General features: G+C 43.8%; 1 protein-coding gene across 3 annotated transcripts; it reads right to left on the bottom strand.

The window, feature by feature from the left end:
• Positions 1-840: 840 nt before the first annotated feature.
• LACTB (lactamase beta) lies at positions 841-22,509 on the bottom strand (the record flags this gene model as incomplete). Of its 3 annotated transcripts, XM_080693107.1 has the most annotated exons (6): positions 841-1,366; positions 14,513-14,674; positions 16,864-17,204; positions 17,503-17,693; positions 20,654-20,720; positions 22,132-22,509. In XM_080693107.1, the coding sequence occupies 6 exons, from the start codon at positions 22,507-22,509 to the stop codon at positions 841-843; spliced, it is 1,665 nt and encodes a 554-aa protein (XP_080549233.1). The 3 variants fall into 3 exon arrangements, with proteins under 3 accessions (XP_080549233.1, XP_080549234.1, XP_080549235.1); XM_080693108.1 differs by lacking the exon at positions 14,513-14,674 and having other exon boundaries at positions 1,191-1,366; positions 16,868-17,204; XM_080693109.1 differs by lacking the exon at positions 841-1,366 and having other exon boundaries at positions 14,628-14,674; positions 16,868-17,204.
• Positions 22,510-23,068: the final 559 nt, after the last annotated feature.

Below are 23,068 nucleotides of genomic sequence, written 5' to 3'. Positions count from 1 at the left end.
ACTATACTTGAATTATCATACTTAGTGAACATCACCAAGCCGGGCACGGTGGTGCACACTTGTAATCCCAGTACTTGGGAGGCCGAGAGGGTTTGTGGCCAGCCCCAGCTACTTGGTGAGACCGTTTCAAAATAATAAGAAATAGGGCTGGGGGTGTACCTTGGACGTACAATGCCCCGGGGTTCCATCCCCAGTAGTGCAAAACGAAAAAAAACATACCTGAACTAAGACCTGATTAGATGGGATACTGTACTTTTCATGACACAATGAGATGAAGTCACTGGAGAAGCTGAGCGAAGGTCAATGTACTTTGCATGTGGGAAGGACATGAGTCACTGGGGACCAGTGGTCAGACTATGGCAGCCAACATTCAAGCTATTTCCCAACCAACCCCACCCCTGATATTTATACACCGCCGTCTCACCAACACGGTATCAGGGCCCATGTGTCCTAAGAAACATGCCAAATGTGATGTGTGTGACTTCTGAGGGCAGCTTACAGATAGCTAATATATCATTTCTGGTAATCTTGCTTCTGCTGTCATACAAGATATCTGGCGGCTCCTGCTGGATGAGCTTTTCTCATTACACATTCAAAAAGTTACATCTTTTATCAGTATTTTATTTCAAGAGTTAACACTTTTTTCAAAAGTAAAAATTACAATTACTTCCCTGAGTGTGAGAACTAAGTCTAGAATATAGACAGTTACAAAAGTAAGCAATTAGAGGTACATAATTCTCTATTCATTTGGACCCTTTTACAAATTTATTCTTTATAATATCTATTTTGGAACTTTAAAGTAAAAAAAAAAGTTCATTTTGCACCTGTGATGTTAAGGGATCAGTCTGATCTATCTTTATCAAACTCCAGGGCAATCTTTAATGCAGTGCTGTTGAGTCCAACAGACTGCATGTTACATATGATAGAAACAATGACTCCTCTTGGGGGAACCTTGTTATTTACAGCCTCTGTATCCAGTTCTTCAGGAAGGACCAGCAGGACACTACTGGCACCCACTGCACCGCCAGTGTGTGAGGCATAATGCCTTTGCTTCCGACAAGAGCCGTACGTTTGCTTCTTTTCCACGACACCCCAGGCCATTGCATACTTACCCTCTCTATCCCAAGACATCTCTGTGTTAGGGACAGGTGTCCAAATCATAAGCATTGTTTCAGGCTTGAGATATCCAGGTAAAAGGTTTTCATTGGAGTTCTTAAACAGCCCGACTTGGTAACCATACAACATTGCATTCCCAAATTTCAGAAGGTCACCCACTGTAGACAAAAATCCACCACCAGCCCATTTATAGGAGTTATCCACGTAAGGTGTGTTGACAAGTCGTCTCTTTTTATTGTAAACATAAAATCTAAAATGAAATGAGGAGGAGTGTTAAAAAATTTAATAGCCTAGTGATTTTATACTTGATAATGAATAGAAAAATACACGAGACAGATTGTATTTCAATGTAGTGATTATACATTAAACTATAAACTAACCACTAATTTTCAGTATGATTTAGATCCTAATGACACAGATAACTGGGTAGAGCAATCTATCTTACAATGAAAGCATGGAAAGTGTTTCTTTTTTTTTTTCTCTACTGATACGGCTTGCCCATGCTGAGTGTGTTAAACTTTTAATACCTGCAAAAATATACTGAGGAGTATTATGCAACACATTTGCCCTGTGCTTATGGAGCGGTACTTAACATTTGACAGACAGCCCCAGGCCTCGGACTTAAATCTCACAACTCAAAGTTCACACATTGAGATGTTTGGAAATGAGGTTAACATTTAAAATACTAGATATCTTGGCTAAAAAGCCGCACAAACGTTACGCATGATGATGTGACGTGCTACTTGGTGCGGTGGGAAAGGCTGGAGCTAGCAAACATCAGTTTGAATCCCAACTCTTACCCTTACTGGTTATGATGATTATTATTTTGGTACTGGGGATGGGACTCAAGGGCATTCTACCTCTGAGCTACACCCCCCAGCTCTATTTCTTATTCTTTACTTTGAAACAGGGTCTCACTGAGTTGCAGCAAAAGGGCCTCACTAAGTAGCTGAGGCTGTTCTTGAACCACAATCCTCCTGTCTCAGCCTCCTGAATGCTGGGATTACAGGCGTGTGCCACCACGCCCAGCTAAGTATGCTTATCTTATTTAACAAATATTTACATAGTTCTTTTGCCAGGCATTGTTCTAAGAAGCATGTAAATATGAATTTATTCTTCTATCAATGTTAGGAGGTAGGTATTACTATAAATGCCCTTTTCACAGATGATGAGATTGTGTGGCTTATAAATGGCAGAGCTGAATTAGAACCCAGGGAGTCAGCCAGTCCTATTCTATGCTGTGTGTCTGGTTCACCATTCTAAGTTGTAAAATGGGGATTAAAGTACCTACTCTACAGAGTTTGGAGTATGTATCTAAAGCACTTTGGAAGGTAATTGATTAAAAAAAAGTTGCTATAATTCATGTATTTAACAATTATTGATGGAACACTATGTATCAGGTACTGTTTTTATACTGGGATAAAGACTTAAAAAAGGGACAAGTGCTTGACCTCACTATGTTTCTATTGTAGTAGGAAGAGACTATGCTGTAAATACTAGACCAATAAAATACAATCACAAAGTTACTAGTGAACAAATAATGAAACTTTTTTTATGAGGATCCTTTCAAGAGTCATAGTAAAATGGTGCTCTACGGTGTATTTTTGTCTTGTTTTGTTTTTGTGGTACTGGGGGATGAAACCCAGGGGCATTCTACCTCCGAGGGACACCCCCAGCCTTATTTATTATTCTTTATTTTGAAACAGGGTCTGTTCAAAGGGCCTAAGTAGCTGAGCCTGTCCACAAACCGCCATCCTCCCGTCTCAGCCTCCCAAATGCTGGGATTACAAGTGTGTGTGCCACCACGCCTGGCTCTGCTCTAAGGTTTTCAGTTTGCTGACTGCTTCACCTCTAATGATATGAAACTTCACTTTAGCTTCACTATTAATAAGCACTGTTTGATCTAAATTTTGCTGTCACTTTAGGCTGTTTTACTTAACACCTCAGAACTCTCTCTGTGACTCTGACTCCCAATACAAGGCTCCCCCTGGGCCTGCCTCGGCCCTCTGCGGCTCCATCCAGTCCCATCCTCTGACCTATCTGCTCAGGTCTTTTGGTTCCTAATGATTTCACCTGCTTTTCTGTTCTAGCCTGAATTACATCAGCCATTTCAACTTGCAGCTGTGGCTTCACTAGCACCTTGGGTTCTTCATTCTTCTGGCTTTATACCACACCATAAACCAACCCTAAACAAAATTAGATGGCCCTTTTCCTTAGTTTTCCATCTGCCAAGAAGGAATGCAGAAATCCTGATAACAAAGCTGACTAGCCTCGCTTTATGCTCTTGCTCCAGGACTGCACTGCCGTTATTGAATCTTCTCACTCTTCTGGCTAGTCCCTGCTACATTTTTTGTAACATCTATTTTTTTTTATTACTCAAAGAAGCTTCATTTATTTAGCTTTCTGACTGTGTGTGTGTGTGTGTGTGTGTGTGTGTGTGTGTGCCTTCAACACTTTAACAATGATTTTCTGCTTGTCGGTAAGGAAGGCCTGCTTGCTCCTGTCATGAACACAGCGCACATAGACCGCAGGCCCTGCTGATGTTTGGGCATAAGAGTGTCCAAACACGCCACGTGCAGATCTGGGTGCTTTCTCAACCTTCTAGGTATAAAGGTCAACAATCCTGTTACCAGGGGCTCGGGACAGCCTCGTTTTATTAGAGCCTGCCTTGTAGAAAAACCTATACCGATGTGTCAAACGCTGAACTACTCTGAGTGCCTCTAGATGCCTTCCCTGGAAGAGCTGTAACATCTATTTTAAGTCTCTCAATCCTTGACCAGATATAGTTTGTTTACTGAGGAGATTGAGGCCATCCAAAATGACCTAGACACTCTTGACCTCATCTCAACATGTATTTACAGCATCAGCCACTCTTCTTCCCAGTTCTACTTAAGATATTTTCATATGGTTTTAAAATTAATTCTACTACCTGCATCTTTGGCTTATTTTTGCCTCTAAAACCTTGCTCTAGTGGTAATACTTCTTAGGTTATTTTCTATCCTTGAAGTTCACTGTTTAGTCAGAAGTTAGAGATTATGTCTGCCCCTTCTCTCATCCATCTGAAACTGTCCAATGATTACCACTGCAAAAAATCCAAACTTCTTACCATGGCCTACAACACAGAGGTAGTACTAAATTCTTATTGGAATTTTAAAAAGATATTATTATTATTATTATTATTATTATTATTATTATTATTATTATTTTATGGTGGTTCTGGGGTTCCTGGAAACCCTTCTACCTCCGGGCTACACTTCCAGACCTAGTTTATATTTTTTTCATTTGGAAACAGGGTCTCCTAATCCAGCGCGGCTGGCTTCGAACCTGCCCGATCCTCCTGTCTCCGCCTCCCAAGTGTGGGGATTACAAGCGTGCGCCACCACGCCCGGCTTAAAAAAATATTATTTTGATTGTCCTAATTACTAGAGGGCTCTTATGCGAAGTTAGTGGGTAGAGCCCCAAGGCCTAAAAGTCTCATGATGTGTGGAAAAATGTCACACAATAATGCATTCTTCCAGATCTTACAAGACCTTCAACAATCCCATCAGAAATACTCATGCAAGTAAAGAATATATTTGTAACTAGCTAAGCCAACAAGCCTCTCCATATTATATATAAATGTACCTTTTGTACATTTTTACTGTGCCATGACTTTGTCTTACATGGGGCCACTGTGAAAATCAAAGACTGCACTTTATTTTGCTCAAAACTTCACCAGAGTTGGTCACTGAGGGCATGAATTGAGAACCAATAAATTCACCTTTGTCAGTCTGTGTTTGCAGCTCACACTTACAGTGCTTTTATGTACTAAGTTGTACTTGACTATACATCTTATAATGTCATGTGTAAATTTAACAAACTGAAATAACTGTTATTTATTATAAATTACATTCCTTTTGGCCAGGCGTGGTAGCGCACGCTTGTAATCTCAGCATTTGGGAGGCTGAGACAGGAGGATCGCGGTTCTTGGCCAGCCTCAGCTACTTAATGAGGCCCTCCCTCCACAACTCAGTGAGACCGTTTCAAAATAAAGAACAAAAAATAGGCCAGGGCATGTAGTTCAGAAGTAGAAAGCCCCTGGGTTCCATCCCCAGTACCACATAAATAAATAAATAAATGAATAAATAAATAATTACATTCCTTTTCATTCTTATTTATGCTGCAGTCAAAGCACTGGGTACAAGTTATGATAGCCAGGACTTTGATTTCATAATATTAAAGGAGGTGTAGGAGGACTGAAATAGGAGGTTCAAGTTCAGGACCAGCCTCAGCAATTTAGTGAGACCCTGTTTCAAGATAAAAAATAAAACAGGCCTAGCTGGGCATGGTGGCACACGCTTGTAATCCCAGCATTTGGAGGCTGAGACAGGAGGATCCCACAGGTTTGAAGCCAGCCTCAGCTACTTAGTGAGGCTCTCAGCAACTTAGTGAGACCCTGTTTCCAAATAAAATATAAATTAGGTCTGGGAGTATAGCCTGGGTTACACCCCCAGTACCACCAAAAAAAAAAAAAAAAAAAAAAAAACAGGAGCTACTAAGGGGCAGGGTCTGCAGCGCTGAGGCTCACTGCCAAGCATGGATTAGTCCCCGCTTACCTCTTTGACCTCATCACTTATAACACTTTGCCTTTTTTTTATGCCAGGCAAAAATTTTATATTTGCAAAGAGGCAAGCCAGTTTTCCTTGGCATTCTCTCTCTTTTTTTAATTTGGCACAGACTTATTTTTAGTTACTTATTTTTGTGGTACTGGGGATTGATCCCAGGGGCATTCTACCTCTGAGCTACACCTCCAGCCATATATATATATATATATATATATATATATATATATATATATATATATATATAAAATTCTTTATACTGAAACAGAGTCACTAAGTTGCAGAAGGCCTCACTTGAGGCTGGCCATAAACGTGGAACCCTCCTGTCTCACTCTCCCAAGTACTGGGATTACAAGCGTGCACCACCACACCTGGCTGGCTCCTTGGGATTCTTGTCTCAGCTCAACTGGCATGGCCTAAAACTAGTGTAATTTGAATAGATCTACTATATGTTCTCTTTGTTACTTTATAGTTTGTCACTCAATTTTAACTTTTTTTTTTTTTGCAGTACTGGGGATTGAATCCAGGGGCATTCTACCTCTGAGCTATACTCCCAGCCCTAGTTTTTATTCTTTATTTTGAAACAGAGTCTCACTAAGTTGTAGAGGGCTTCACTAAGTAGCTGAGGCTGCCCAAGAACTGACCCTATGTCTCAGCCTCCCAAGTCCTGAGATTACAAGAGTGTGCCACCACTCCCGGCTGCCCATTTTAAATTCATATACATATATCTAAAATTCTCAAGTTATTTCTTTACACGTTTGTCTATCTCTTCCCAAATAATGCAAGTTTCATAAGGCAGGAACCTTATCTTCTGTGTTCAACGATGAATTCCCTACCTAAAACACTACTTGCCCTAGAGTCCATGCTCAGTCAACACTTGAGATGAATGAAACCACCATGACTGGCCAGGGACCTAATGCAGACGCCTCATAAAGCGCAGGAAAGAGGAGTCAAAGCCTGTGCCATGGCTGACCTCCAGAGCTCACAGCCTTGCTGGGGAACTTGAGCGAGCGTTTCTGACCAGCTCCGGGTGATGGCCATGCTGCTGGACCGCAGACCACCTTTTGAGTGAAAGGTGGTGGGGTGGCTGGCGATGGAGGCGAGGGGTCCTGTGCTCCCAGGAGCAGGCCATTGCTGACCTGGAGCTCAGAGGCCACCCTGGCAGGGAGGCGGTTCAGCTTGGCTGGACAGACTCGAGCGGGCAGGTGTTGAGGCGCTGCTGGAGTAGACGGCCACAGAGGCCTTCCTGTGCCACCGCAAGAACTCTGACTCCACCCAAGCTCACAAAATGCCCTTTCCTCCCAGGGGTGGGGCGGGGAATCCCTCCTTCAGCTCCCAGCTCCCGGCCTCTCTCCCTTCACTGCTGAAGCATGTGAAAGCGTCACGCCTGCTCTTACCATGCACTCATCCTCAGTCCCTGACGATCGGGCTCCTCTTGGCCATGACTAACAAACAGATCTCTGGTGACCATCAGTCCCTTCTGCAGTCTCCACCGGCTTAGCCACGGAAGCACCACTGACCAGTGCTTCCGGGCACTTGTCTGAGCTCTCTTGTCTAGTCCTCAATCTGCGTTGCCCACCCCTCCAGGAGCCGGTGGGTCTTGTCTTTTGCAGAGATAACTACAAATCTGCATCTGTACAGCCTCTGCTCCATACTGACAACTGGATTTCTCCTAACATGAATAAGTTCTCTAATATGGTTTGGGAGAAAGGCTGAAATGATGATTATCAGAATCATGAGGGGCTTCCTCCCTCCCCAAATTATATCCTCTCTTCAAAATTCATAGTTTTGGAGGAGTTGTGGGCTATACAATGTAAAAATGACTCCTCTTTTCATCTTTTAAGGTTCTTCTATGTCCCCTATAAGTCCAAGTGAAGTAAGGCTGGCAGGTAGGAAACGTCTATGTGTCTGAGAATAAAAAAAAGTTAGCAGAGAATTGTAATATGACATATGATTTAATATATGGTCTTCTCATGGCTCAAAATTAACATGCCTAAAACTAAATTAATCTTTTCCAAACAATGTCATATTTATTTTCTCCCTTAAAAACCTCATTATAAGCTTGGCATGTGGTGCACACCTGTAATCCAGCACTTGGGAGGCCGAGACTGGGTTTAATCCCCAATACCTTACTCATTATAAAGCCTGGATGGCAGCCAGGTGTGGTGGCATACACTTGTAATCTTGGTAATCTTGGTACTTGGGAGGCTGAGACAGGAGAACTGCACAGGTTCGAAGCCAGCCTCAGCTACTGAGTGAGGCTATCAGCAGCTTCTTTTAGTGCCCTATTTTATTTCAGCAGGGCTTTTTAATTAAAATGCATCAACTACCGCTTTAGACCTTTGGTCCTATCAAAAATTCAAAACACAAACCTCAGAGCTGACAGCAACCTTCAGACTAGAAATGGAAACCCACTGTCTTTTTTCAAAGAATAGGAACTAAATGAAATAAGCTCCCCATCACATGCCATGTCTTGTTTTTTCTACAAGCTACTGTTTAGGACACAAATGACAGTGGCTCTGTCGTCCGTGTTTACAGCCTGTATGTGGTCTACATGTACAGCCTTAATTTCTGCTTTGAAACGAGGCTCACTGAGCACACACACTGTCCTTCTCACGTCTTATAGATCTAAATCAAAATAAGAGCTGGGCGCGGTGGCGCACGCTTGTCACCCTCACGCTCGGGAGGCGGAGACAGGAGGACTGCGCAGGTGCAAAGCCAGCTTCAGCTACTGAGTGAGGCCCTGATTCCAAATAAAGTATAAAATAGGTCTGGAGTGTAGCCCGGATGTAGAAAGCTCCTGGGTTCCACCCCTAGTACCACCAAAACATAAATAAATAAACAAACAAATAAATAAGTAAGTAAATAAGTTTATGTATATATCCCATCTTTATTGGAGAACCTTTGTTTGTCTGTCTACAGTACTGGGCACTGAACCTAGGGGCATTTTACCTCTGAGCTACATTATACCCCCAGCCCTATTTAATCTTTTATTTTGAAACAGGGTCTCACTAAATTGTGGAAGCTTCACTAAGTAGTAAACCTGTGATCCTCCTGTCTCAGCCTCCCAAATGCTAGGATTACAAGTGTCTGCCACCACGCCTGGCTAAAGAATCTTTTTTTAAGTCAACTGACAATCTCTTAAATTTATCTTTTTTCCTTAATTTTTCCCATAGAATATAGTGCTAGACCTAAAAATAGTAATCTGGTAGTACTACTTTAAACAAAACCAGAGTCTAAAATGGTCAAGAACTACAGGTTTTTTAAAAATTTAAAATTCATTGCTTGTTGCTAACCTAATTTCTTCTAGGTCCCAAATGATCTCTTTCAGGTCACAGACTTAGGATCTGCGATGCAAATTTAATTCATATTTATATTGGTATTTAAAACTAATAATTTTTCCAAATCTGACATAAAACTGAACAAAACTAACATGGAAATAGGAACATAAAGCTTAAAAAACTCCAGAAATGTCACCATTTCATCTGTTTCTTTAGAACGTACCATTAAGTCACTTAGAAAGCATGTATTACTGGAAATATGCAAGGTAAAATTAACAGCTGCTTTGTGAGACGCACTGCCTTTGTGTGTGTGTGGTACTGTGTGAGACGCACTGCCTTTGTGTGTGTGGTACTGTGTGAGACGTACTGCCTTTGTGTGTGTGGTACTGTGTGAGACGCACTGCCTTTGTGTGTGTGGTACTGTGTGAGACGCACTGCCTTTGTGTGTGTGGTACTGTGTGAGACGCACTGCCTTTGTGTGTGTGTGGTACTGTGTGAGACGCACTGCCTTTGTGTGTGTGTGGTACTGTGTGAGACGCACTGCCTTTGTGTGTGTGGTACTGTGTGAGACGCACTGCCTTTGTGTGTGTGGTACTGTGTGAGACGCACTGCCTTAGTGTGTGTGGTACTGTGTGAGACGCACTGCCTTTGTGTGTGTGTGGTACTGTGTGAGACGCACTGCCTTAGTGTGTGTGGTACTGTGTGAGACGCACTGCCTTTGTGTGTGTGTGGTACTGTGTGAGACGCACTGCCTTAGTGTGTGTGGTACTGTGTGAGACGCACTGCCTTTGTGTGTGTGTGGTACTGTGTGAGACGCACTGCCTTAGTGTGTGTGGTACTGTGTGAGACGCACTGCCTTTGTGTGTGTGTGGTACTGTGTGAGACGCACTGCCTTAGTGTGTGTGGTACTGTGTGAGACGCACTGCCTTTGTGTGTGTGTACTGGGGAGTGAACCGAGAGGCACTCTACCTGCGAGCTGTACCCCTAGCCCCATTTTCTCTCTTTAGAGATGGCCTCACTACTGCTGAGGCTGTTCAGAGCCTGCACCACCACGCCCGGCTCCATGTGCTGCCGTTCTAACAATCCAAATAACAGTAAAACAGAAACCACAACTGTAAAACTTATACTAGTAATTAGCTTCAAAATTCTTTGCCAATGACCCTTTTATAAAATTGTAGTTTGATATATTTCAGTAACAACTTTCAAACTTTTTAAAAACTATTTTTACCTCTATCCATTGTAAGGAGAACATATTTCATTCTGACTAACTGAACACACAACACGCACGTACACACACACACACGCGCGCGCGCACGCGCGCGCGCGCGCACACACACACCTGAAACAAAAGCTTATGGGATAATAACGTGGCACCGACGGCTGGTTGTCCACATCGATTCCCTCTCCATCCTCAGTCCTGAGAGAACAAGGCCAGACCTGGCCAGCTAGCAACTGCGTTTCCCAGCCCCTCGTCACTAGGTTTGACCACATAGACAAGTTTTTGCCAAAAGAAGGTGAAGGGAGGTGAAGTGCTGCGCTTGCAGGTGTGGACCTCAGGGCCTGGAGAGCGCCTTCCACACTCTGGCCCTTCCCCTGGGACGCGGGCTCCCCTGAATGGAGAGGAGCGTGAGGAGGGAGCACCTGCTCCCGGAGGGTGGTGTGGCAGACTGTCTGCCAGTCTCTGCTGCTCCCGGGGAACGCTGCGTGATGACACTTTTATTTTCTTCAAGCCACTGTACTTTAGTGTCTTTTTGTTATAGCAGCCTGGACTTTGCCCTAAAACTTTATATTTACCCTTTCTACAAACAATGTATTTCATTATTTTCTATTCTAATTTGTTCTACTAAAAACATGTATGCTGATATTCAACCCATTACACTGATTTTCAACTCAGTAACTGGCCATACTAGGAAGGAAAAGGAGTACACAAATTCAATAAACAACATACTTAGAAAACTGAATAATTTTTTTTTTTTTCTGGTGGTACAGGGGATGGAACCCAGGGGCCTTCTACCTCTGGGCTACACTCCCAGACCTATTTTATATTTTATTTGGAAACAGGGTCTCTTAAGCCAGCGAGGCTGGCTTCGAACCTGCGCCATCCTCCTGTCTCCGCTTCCCAAACGTGGGGATTACAAGCGTGCGCCACCACGCCTGGCAGAAAACTGAATAATTTTAACCATAATCTAGAGATAACCAAACTAGCCATGTTATTAACTTCTAATTCCTCTTCATAACACTTGACATAATTGCCCCTTAATTCTTTCTGAATTAAATTTTCTGAAAAGTTACCAAGTATTTGCTTTTCGAATATTAGTTTTCTCTAATAATAAAACTCCAAATAACTTTTAAAGACATATAACTTGATATAACTTTTTTTTGGTGAAAATTTTAGTGAATTTTTATTTTTTAAGATAGAAACATTTATCTTTGATTATTGAGTTTTATTTAAACTAGTACCACATTTTTATTTTTCAAGAGAAGTTTCTGTTATTTGGGAAACACTTTTTTTTTTGCAATTGCCCATCTGTTGATATAACTTTTAACTTTAAATAGCTTTTAAAACAAATCTTTACTGCATTTGCTAATAAAGATTAACTTAATTTTCTCATTTTCTTAAGTGTCTCAAAATTTTACTCTATAAACTCAATCTTTTATGGTTTAATAAAATAAAGCCAATCGACTATTTCCACAATTGATCCTGAAGTGTGCCAGTTCAAGCAAGGTATCATCATGTATTCGGTTCACATTATTTTAATCCTGTCTCATCTCAACTGATCATTTAAATTTTTTAGCACTTTCCTTTTTGGTACTAGGGATTGAGCCCAGGGAGGTTCCTCTGAGCTAACACCCCAGTCCATATTTTATATTTTATTATATTTTAAAACAGGGTCTCAGACTGAGCCAGGAGGATCACAGGTTGGAGTCCAGCCTCAGCAGCTAAACAAGACCCTCAGCAACTCAGTGAGACCCTGATTCAAAATAAAAAGTAAAGTAGGGCTGGGGACGGAGCTCAGAGGTACAATGTCCCTGGGTTCAACCCCCAGTAGGAAAGAAGGAAGGAAGGAAGGAATGAAGGGAAGGAGGGAAAGGAAAAGGAAGGGGTATCTCACTAAGTTACTGAGGCTGGCCTCCAACCTGCAATCCTCCTGTCTTAGCCTCCTGAGTACTGGGATAACAGGCCGGTACCAACAAGCCCAACTTTTTAGCGCTTTCCTATGGCTGTGCTTCAGTTATTTCCTTTTCTTTTCTTTTTTCTTTTTTTGGTGCTAGGAATTGAGCCCAGGGCATTTTACCTCCAAGCTATAGCCCCAGCCCTATTTTTTTTTTTTTTTTTTTAGGGGCTGAGGATGGAACTCAGAGGCATTCTATCTCCAAGCTACAGCCCCGGTCCTATTTTTCAGTCTTTTTTATTTTTTGAAACAGGGTCTCACTGAGTAGTGAAGGGCCTCACTAAGTAACCGAGGCTGTCCACGAACCGCAATCCTCTGGTCTCTGCCTCCCGAATACTGGGATTATAAGCGTGCGCCACCATGCCTGGCCCCCAGCCCGTTTTTTATTCTCTTATTTTGAAACAGGTCTAAGTTGCAGAGGGCCTCCGTAAGTAGCTGAGTCTGATTTTGAACCCACGATCCTTCTGTCTCAGCCTCCCAAGTACTGAGACTGCAGCATGTGCCACCACGCCTGGCTTGCTTCATTTATATTATCTAATATAAACTAGTAGTTAAAACGCTGAATCATTGGAAAGACTTCCATAATGCTAAGTGTAAGCTAAATTTTAAAATATTAAAAGACTAAAAAGCTGACTAAACCCTCTTCTATTATAGTGGTAAATGAGTCAAATGTAAAATTACTCAAAATCATTCTGGGGATTGAATCTAGGGGCATCCTACCTCCAAGCTCTATCCCCAGCCCTATTTATTTTTATTTGGAAACAGTGTCTTATTCAATTGCTGAAAGCCTCACTAAGTTGCTGAGACTGGCTTCAAACTTGGGATCCTCCCATCTCAGTCTTCCAAGTACTGGGATTACAGGTTTATACCACCACACCTGGCTCAATATTTTAAGTCTTAATTCTTATAATTAAAAGGTGCTTAAGGATGCCTAATTATTTTAAAAAGCTCTTAAACCCAAATATATTTTAAATGTTGAATTAATTAGGTAGCATTTAGTATTTTTATAGTATACCAAAAGTTTTAGCTATTTTCACTAATGGTAAGTAGCAATGGTCTATATAATTCAATCAGAAGAGCATTTTAATGTTCACTATTAGCACATAAAAAAACATAAAACTTCTTGGTTAAAAATTATATATATATATATATATATACACACACACACACACACACACACACACACACACACACACACAACCTAATAACCATTTATCCTTATACTGTTTTATTTTAAAATTTTGTTTAGTATTTCAAAAGTAAGATACTCCACTCACTGACTAAAGAATTCCTGAGTGCAGACTGATATGAATAATAAATAAGTACATAAATAAATAAGGAAGGGGAAGTACTTTCTCATAACAGAGTATCAACGGATAAATGTGGGATGACGATGGAATATGAAAACCACCGTCTGGAAACCGTGACCGCGACAATGAATCCAATCATGAACCACCGATAGATGCCAAAACAAGTACAAACTTGGATAAAAAAATCGGTTTTATACAGTATCTCCCCCAAATATACTAGTTAATTACAAAGAGGAAAAGGATAACCTCAGAGTGGAGAAATGACAAACCCAACAAAGCCACTAAAATGCCACCACCAACACTGAGACAAACTGATAGCGTGCGAGTTCTCAAAGACAGGACAACTGAATGTAAGACAGGAGCCTAGACTGGTCCCTAGACCAGGAAAAAAGGGTTACTTTTGTTGGAACAACTGGCAAAATTGGAATAAAGACTGTAGATCTGATTAAACCATTGTGTCCATGTCAATTTCTTGAATGTCCTGGTTTTTAAAAATAGACATTTAGATATTTATAAGCAATGGGATACCCTATCTGCAACTTACTTCCAAATGGTTCAGAAAATATATACATATATAATATAGCTAGATGATATAAATGTGGCAAAATGAAAACATGTGGGAAATCTGGGCGAAGGGCAGATGTGAATTCTTCGTACTGTCCTTGCAACCTTTTGGAAGTGTGAACTTATTTCCAAATCAATGTTAAAACAAGAAATAATAAAAGGAAAACAAAACATTAGTTTGAACATAAGAAAAGAGATTATTAAAAGGTAAATTATAACTGCACACGATAGGTGGAATTTTGGTTTAATTATCCATGTGCTTGAATTATTGCTACCTTTTATCTAAGCATCTGGGGGTATTTAATAAGCATGTTTTATTTTTTTCACTTTATAGGTGGAAAAACAAGACGTGTAGGAAAGCTCCCACAATGTGGCACATCGGTTGTGGAATGGAAGCAAGGAAAGTCTGTTTCTAACTCGTAACGCAGTGTTAAGGTGGTAAAGCTAGACACACGGACCCCGTTTACCTTGCTCTATTGTAAATCACGGGCTCATTTTCTTCCTGCACAGTTGTCAGCATATCCAAGTCATGGAATATTTTCTGCATATAGTCCAAATATTTATATCCTGAAGCTCTTTCTACTATGGCTGCCAGTAGGGTATAGCCAAAAGTTGAGTACAAGAACTGACTACCTTGAGACATCATTGCAGGGGAGGAAAAGAAAAAAATTCTTGATTATTATTTTAAAACATGTAAAATATTTTCCCATTGAAAATGGGCACACCTTAAAAACTGGAATATTGTACTTCAACATTTAGAAAAGGATCATAGATGATACATCAGCAAATGTAGTCACTTCTTTTCTTTTCTTTCTGTGGTACTGGGGACTGAACCCTAGAGGCATCCTACATCTGAGCTACTCAGCCCCATTTTATTTTTTATTTTGTAACAGGGTCTCACTAAGTTGCTGAGGCTGATGGCAAATACATGACTATGTGCCATAGAAATAAATGCATATACACAAGTACAAGAAATACGGGGACAACCTGAATTAGATTGGTGGACTGTATTTATATTCGTATCCTCATTGTGGTATTATATTATAGTTTTGTAAAATGTTACCATTAGAACCTCCCAAGTACAGGATTACAGGGGTGTGCCACCATGCCCAGCAAATTTAGTCAACTTTGAATGGTCCTGCTTAGCTCTTTCAAGAATAAAATGATGATTGGTACATAAGCATAAAATTTCACAAGTCTGTTCCTTTCTCTCAAAATAAATAAGCAAATAAATCCCACCTCAAAACAAAACAAGAATCTTTCAAACTGATAACCAAATGGGAGGGGAAGAAAAGCAAATTTGATTTCTTGTGTCAACTGTCTTTTCTCAATATATCCACTACCCACTGTTTAAAGTATAACCAAATATACAAATTCTTAGTTTAATAAAATATATGTGACCATAGAAACTGTTTCAAAATATGTATAATATTTACAATTAAATATGCATATGCCAAATATGCATAATATACACACAAATAAGAGCTTTATATTACTTTAGGTTTGGAAACTTAAGATTTTATGATCCATACTAAAAATAGGTGAAAACTTTATTTAGTTACTTATTTGGTTAGTTATTTTTCTAGTACTGGGGATTGAGCCCAGGGGCACTTTACTACTGAGTTATATCCCTAGCCATTTTATTTATTTTCAGACAGGGTCTCACTAAGTTGCCCTGGCTGGGCTCAAACTTGTGACCTTCCTGTTTCAGCCTTCCAACTAGCTGGCATTACAGGGGGGTGCCACCACATCCAGCTAAAAAACCATTTTTTTTTTTTTTTTTTTTTAGGTCCTGGGGATGGAACCCAGAGGCATTCTACCTCCAAGCTATATCCACAGCCCTATTTTTTTATTCTTTATTTTGAAACAGGGTCTCACTGAGTTGCAAAGAACCTCACTAAGTATCTGAGGCTGGCCTCGAACTGCAATCCTCCCATCTCAGCCTCCCAAATACTGGGATTACAAGCGTGTGCCACCCACGCCTGGCAAAAACCTTATTTTTAAAGACAGAAATCTATAACTATATTTTTGCCCTTATTAATTATAACTCTGTAATAGCTCTTCATAGTAAAAATAACTAACAATTAAATGGAATAAAAAGTACATAAACCTATGGTCAATATTTAAAGACATCATGGCATATAGGAACAAAAATTATTTTTATAGATATTTTTGGAAATAAAATTAAGTCAATGAACACTAATTTACTTAATGAATGAAGGCATAAAACAAGATAAGAAATTTAAATTCTAACTAAATATTAAATTTGAACTACATTAAAATATTACTATCAGCCAGGCGTGGTGGTGTATGCTTGTAATCTCCACACTTAGGAGGCAGAGACAGGAGGATCGCGCAGGTTCCAAATAAAAATATAAAATAGGTCTGGGAGTGTAGCCCAGAGATAGAACAGTTTCCAGGAACCCCAGTACCACCATAAATAAATAAACAAATAAACAAACAAACAAATAAATAAATAAATAATATTATCAGCATTGTTATTCTCTCCACTTTGTTCCAGGTTTTATTTGGAGAACAATTATTCTAATAATTGTTATTATTAGAATTCTAATAAATTCTCCATCATTTCCCAGAATATTTTGACAGTGAGCGTCCTCTGAATGGCTGTAGCCGTCCACGGGGCTAGGTCTACGCAGCCACCTGTCTGGAGGCGTGGCTCTGCCAGGAGCTCCAGACCAAAGGCAGGCACTGGCTGGCCGCCCTGGACTCATCAACCCACTGAACGTTCTCAGGATGGTAAGGATTTCCTGAAAATTAAGACTTCAATAAGAACACTTTGTTAGGAAAGAATGAACACTCACCAGGTTTAAAGAACAGAGGATCATTTTTAAATAATCTTAGGGATTCAATGGAATTTTCGAACTTTTCTTTCAAATATAATTCGCCTTGTTCAAAATCATTCTTCTTCTTGCCAGGCTTTGCATGCCGGCACCTGGAGTCATTATCCTGTTCTGTCTTAGCTTTAGCTAAGTCGCTTTTCTCATTATTTTTGGCTCCTTTTTCCTGGTCAGATGCCACTGTCTCCTTCATCATCTTCAAGGCTTTATAAGCTTTTTCTTCCTTCACCTTTTTCATGTCCTTTTCATAATGACGAATTCCACTTAAGTGGGAAATCAGCAATCTTGTGGTGACTGAAACCTAATCATAAAAACACGAAGACTCAATCAGAATATTAAACTGTACAGCAACAAGTTAACAGCCCTGGAACAAATGTCTCAGTAATATCTTCCATTTTGAACTGCTGCTGGGAAGATGTCAGATCCACATCCTTACTGTCACATTTCAGAAAAACACCTTCCAGAACTATCCTCTGGATTGAAGAAGTGTAATCCACTAACAATAACTGAAATCAAAGAATCCTAAGAAGCATTTTAGATACAAACTCTTAGCGTAAGCCACCTAACTTGCCAACAGTAAACAGAACCAGCCTCACTACCTTTTCGCCTTCGTATTCCTTTTCCGGGAACTCAGGAACATAGTGCTGCACTGGCCTGTCGAGATCCAGTTTCCCAGCTTCCCACAATTTGGCAAGGGCGACCATGGTGAGGCTTTTGCTGACGCTGGCAATCCTCATCACTGTCTCTGGTTTACAAGGCACGCGGTTCTCAACATCTGCATATCCTAAACCTTTTGGGGGAAGCAAAAAATCTCCATTAATACGCTTCATGGTCAAGCAAGTATTTAAAAACTGAAATAATACTACCTTAAAACATCCTGTGTATTTATCTAAAGGAAAACAATATCCACTTTTTATTTTTTTTAATTTACTTATTTACTTATTTTTGGTGGTACTGGGAGTGGAACAGAGAGGCTTTCTACCTCCGGGCTATACTCCCAGACCTATTTTATATTTTATTTGGAAACAGGGTCTCACTAAGTTGCTGAGAGCCTCACTAAGTAGCTGAGGCTGGCTTTGAACCTGTGCGATCCTCCTGTCTCAGCCTCCCAAGTGCGGGGATTACAAGCATGCGCCACCACGCCCAGCATGATATCCACTTTTTAAAGTTACTTAAAACTGGACACGTAAAGATGAGTCTTAACAGCACTGCCAACAGCCTAACAATTTTACATTATAACTAAACTGACATTGTACCCATCTGACTCAGTAATTTTTTCTTTGCTTATTTTAACAATTTGGTTATTGCATATTTCAAATAAATGACTTTACATTCTTTAAACATTAACATCCTTCAGACTGTCCATCTCTCTTCCCTCCCTCCCTCCCTCCCTCCCTTCCTCCCTCCTTCCCTTCCTCTTTCCCTTTTTCCCTTTCCTTTTCTTTTTTCTTTCTCTCTCTTTCCTTCCAGGACTAAGGATTGAACCTAGAGGTGCTTTACCTCTTAACTACATCCCCAATTCCCAGCTCTTAAAAAAATAAAAAAATAAAAATAAGACGAGGTCAGGCCGGGCGTGGTGGCGCACGCTTGTAATCCCCGCGCTTGGGAGGCAGAGACAAGAGGATCGCGCAGGTTCGAAGCCAGCCGCCCGCGCTGGCTTAGGAGACCCTGTTTCCAAATAAAAAAATGTAAAAAACAGGTCTGGGAGTGTAGCCCGGAGGTAGAAGGGCTTCCAGGAACCCCAGTACCACCAAAAAAAAAAAAAAAAAAATGAGGTCTTGCAAAATTGCTGAGGCTGGCCTCAAACTTTCAATTCTTCTGCCTCAGTCTCCCAGATAGCTAGGGTTATAGGTATACACCACTGTACTCAGTTCAGTTTGTACTCACTCTTAATTTTTGAGTGAATTCCTTAAAATAGCCACCCAATAAGCGGGGTGTGGTGGTGCACGCTTGTAATCCCAGTACTTGGGAGGCTCAGACAGGAGGATCTCGGTTTGCCCACAGCCTCAACTACTTAGTGGGGGCCTTTGCAGCTTAGTGAGACCCTGCTTCAAAATAAAGACTAAAAAATCTGGCTGTGGGTGTAGCCCTGAGGTAGAATGCCCCTGGGTTCCATACTCAGTACCGCCAAAAAAAGAAAGAAAGAAAGAAAAAAGAAAGAAAGAAAGAAAGAAAGGCTACCTAATAAAAAATAAAAAAGAATGTAAAAGATGCCCTGCCAACCAAATCCAGCTAAATATCAATTCATCTGCAAACCATAAGAAAAATAATGTACTATTAATTTAATGCTCCTTTGAGAAAAAAATGTTTTTTGTCTTCTTTACAGAGTGAAAGTACAGAAATTTAAAACATATAAAGAACCAAAGTACAGGGGGAAAAAAGCCTGAAAAGAAAGAAAAGGAGCATAATGACCACATTAAAACTGTAAATGTGTATTATCTTGAAAATTTTGCAGAAAATAAATCTCTCACCCATAGAGCTTACATTTATTTAATTTTATTACAAGATTCATAAATTAGGTATACTGATTAGTGTGTACCGATACTTGAGGGGAGAACAATTTTTCAAAACCCTTCTGTTCCTACCTACTTCTAACACTTCTTTCTTGAAATGATGACTGTAATGCCATGTACTAAAAAGTAGGATTCCTAAAGACCTGCAGTGATCACTTTGGTAAATGTATCATAGAATGAATAGGAATGCTCCTCTCAAAGCTGCTAGCTTTTCATTTGAAAACAGTTAACACCTCTGACCAGGAATAACTGTAAATATAGTAGACTAACTGTACTTGTGTAAAGAATAAGGAATAGTGTATATCCCTACTAATTATTATAGTGCCTTTTATAGAACAGAGGACTCAATAGTTGACTGACCTGAAAAATACAGAAATTCAAACATTTTACTTATTCATTAGTGCCAGCTATAAATATGCTAAAATGGAGCCAGGCACGGTGGTGCACACCAGTAATCCCAGTAATTTGTGGAACCCAAACAGGAGGAGGGTACCAGGTTTGAGGCCTCAGTAAATGGCAAGGCTTTCATCAACCTAGCGAGACTTTGTTTCAAAATAAAAACAAAATAGGAGCCGGGCGTGGTGGCGCACACTTATAATCCCCACGCTTGGGAGGCTGAGGCAGGAGGATCACACAGGTTCAAAGCCAGCCTCAGCTACTTAGCGAGGTTCTCAGCAATTTAGTGAGACCCTATTTCCAAATAAAATATAAAATAGGTCTGGGAGTACAGCCCGGAGGTAGAAAGCCCCTGGGTTCCACTCCCAGTACCACCAAAAAATGAATGAATGAATGAATAAATAAATAAATAAATAAAATAGGGCTGCAGGTACAGCTCAGAGGTAGAATGCCCCTGGGTTCAATCCCCAGTGCAATAAATAAATAAATATTTAACAGATTGTTCTAGGTACACCTTTCATACCAATTAATACAGTCCTAAAAGCCAAGTTAGGGGAATTAACAAGCCATGTTTAAAACTTATTAGTCACATTTTATTTATTGATGGGTTGACGCTGGAAACACCCAGGCCCTTGAACATGCTCTACCACGTAACTACACCAGCAGCCCTATTGCCACATTTTAAATCTTGCTTTGATAAATAATAACCTGTTTCATTATTTTGTCGATATGTTGTTTCTACAATAAGTATCACTTTGTGTATATCAATAGCAAGCACTTTATGGGATTCACTCCAACCAGTAAAACGTCAGTGTTATTCATCAACACTTTCTAAGCCCACCTTCGGACCAGACTTCTTTTCCGTCCACAGAAACTCCAACCACTATGCCAGGTGCGCCTACCTCATCCTACAAGGAACAGGGTGAAAGAAAAATGACAGATGACGGACTGGCCAAAGGACTTCCGCGCCACCCCATGGGGCTCGACCACTCGACCACAAGCGGGAAACGGGAAGTCTCCTCGGAACCCGATCGCCGCCCGGCATGAGGGGTGGGGGGCCGGGGAGCCCCGCGGGGAGGGCAAGCAGGAGCCTAGGAACCCCGGGGTGGGAGGGCGAGCAGGAGCCCGGGGACCCCGGGGTGGGAGGGCGAGCAGGAGCCCCAAGGACCCTTGAGTGGGAGGGCGAGCAGGAGCCCGGGGACCCTTGGGTGGGAGGGCGAGCAGGAGCCCGGGGACCCCGGGGTGGGAGGGCGAGCAGGAGCCCGGGGACCCCGGGGTGGGAGGGCGAGCAGGAGCCCCAAGGACCCTTGAGTGGGAGGGCGAGCAGGAGCCCGGGGACCCTTGGGTGGGAGGGCGAGCAGGAGCCCGGGGACCCCGGGGTGGGAGGGCGAGCAGGAGCCCGGGGACCCCGGGGTGGGAGGGCGAGCAGGAGCCCGGGGACCCCGGGGTGGGAGGGCGAGCGGGAGCCCGGGGACCCCGGGGTGGGAGGGCGAGCAGGAGCCCGGGGACCCTTGGGTGGGAGGGCGAGCAGGAGCCCGGGGACCCCGGGGTGGGAGGGCGAGCAGGAGCCCGGGGACCCTTGGGTGGGAGGGCGAGCAGGAGCCGGGGACCCCGGGTGGGAGGGCGAGCAGGAGCCGGGGACCCCGGAATGGGAGGGCGAGCGGGAGCCCGGGGACCCTTGGGTGGGAGGGCGAGCAGGAGCCGGGGACCCCGGGTGGGAGGGCGAGCAGGAGCCCGGGGACCCCGGGGTGGGAGGGCGAGCGGGAGCCCGGGGACCCTTGGGTGGGAGGGCGAGCGGGAGCCCCAAGGATCCTTGGGTGGGAGGGCGAGCAGGAGCCGGGGACCCCGGAATGGGAGGGCGAGCGGGAGCCCGGGGACCCTTGGGTGGGAGGGCGAGCAGGAGCCGGGGACCCCGGGTGGGAGGGCGAGCAGGAGCCCGGGGACCCCGGAATGGGAGGGCGAGCAGGAGCCGGGGACCCCGGGTGGGAGGGCGAGCGGGAGCCCGGGGACCCTTGGGTGGGAGGGCGAGCAGGAGCCCGGGGACCCCGGGGTGGGAGGGCGAGCGGGAGCCCGGGGACCCTTGGGTGGGAGGGCGAGCGGGAGCCCCAAGGATCCTTGGGTGGGAGGGCGAGCAGGAGCCGGGGACCCCGGGTGGGAGGGCGAGCAGAAGCCCGGGGACCCCGGAATGGGAGGGCGAGCGGGAGCCGGGGACCCTTGGGTGGGAGGGCGAGCAGGAGCCCGGGGACCCCGGGGTGGGAGGGCGAGCGGGAGCCGGGGACCCTTGGGTGGGAGGGCGAGCGGGAGCCGGGGACCCCGCACCTTGATCCTGTGCAGCAGGTCGCGGCTGCTCTCGATGGCCCTGGCGAAGCGGCCGGCGGGGGCCGCGGGGGTCTGCGGCGCCGTTGAGGCGGGGGTCGCGGGGGCCGCGGGGGTCTGCGGCGCCGTTGGGGCGGGGGTCGCGGGGGTCTGCGGCGGCGGCGCGTCGGGGTCGGGGGGCTGCGCGGGGGCGGCGCCCCTCAGCCCGCCCGCCAGCTTCACCCCGAGCGCCAGCCCCAGCCCCAGCCCCAGGCCCCCCGCCCAGCCCTGACCGAGCGAGGGCAGCCCGGCCCTCCAGTGAGCCCCGCGCCGCCCGCCGCCCCCGGCCCGGCCCCCGGGGGTCGCGGCCCGCGCCGCCACGGCCGACAGCAGCCGGTACATCGCGCCTCGCACCGCCGCGCAGCCCGCAGCTCGCGCAGGCCCCGCCGCCGCCCCGAGCCGGGAGGGGGAGGGGAGGGCCAGGCCGCCCGCACGAGCGCCGAGCGCGTCGACCGCCCGCCGCCTGGATCGGCCTTCCGCATCGCCCCTTTCTTTCTTTCTTTCTTTCTTTCTTTCTTTCTTTCTTTCTTTCTTTCTTTCTTTCTTTCTTTCTTTCTTTCTTTCTTTCTTTCTTTCTTTCTTTCTTTCTTTCTTTCTTTCCTCTCTCGACGTATCTATTGATATTTCCTTCCTCCGTTTCTCTCTCCCCTCCCTTCCTCTTTCCCCTTTGCCTCACTAACCTCACTCACCTCCTCCAAAAAATCTTCCTGGTCCGTACCCTCGGGAGCTCTGGCCCATCACACCCTGTCCCCGGCCCCTGTGAGCATACCTCCTTAGCGACCCAACACTGCCTGGTTGAACTCTAGATTCCTTACCAGACTGCCATTTACCTCGGAATCCTCAGCGTTTGCAGCAGCTCCTGGCACACAGCAGACGCGCAGCGGGCACGGGCATCTTCTTT

The sequence above is a fragment of the Muscardinus avellanarius genome (assembly GCF_963383645.1).
Source record: "Muscardinus avellanarius genome assembly, chromosome: 3".
NCBI classification, from domain to species: Eukaryota; Metazoa; Chordata; class Mammalia; order Rodentia; family Gliridae; genus Muscardinus; species Muscardinus avellanarius.
The sequence above is the reverse complement of the archived record's forward strand: the minus strand, read 5'-3'. Positions and strand labels throughout refer to the sequence as shown.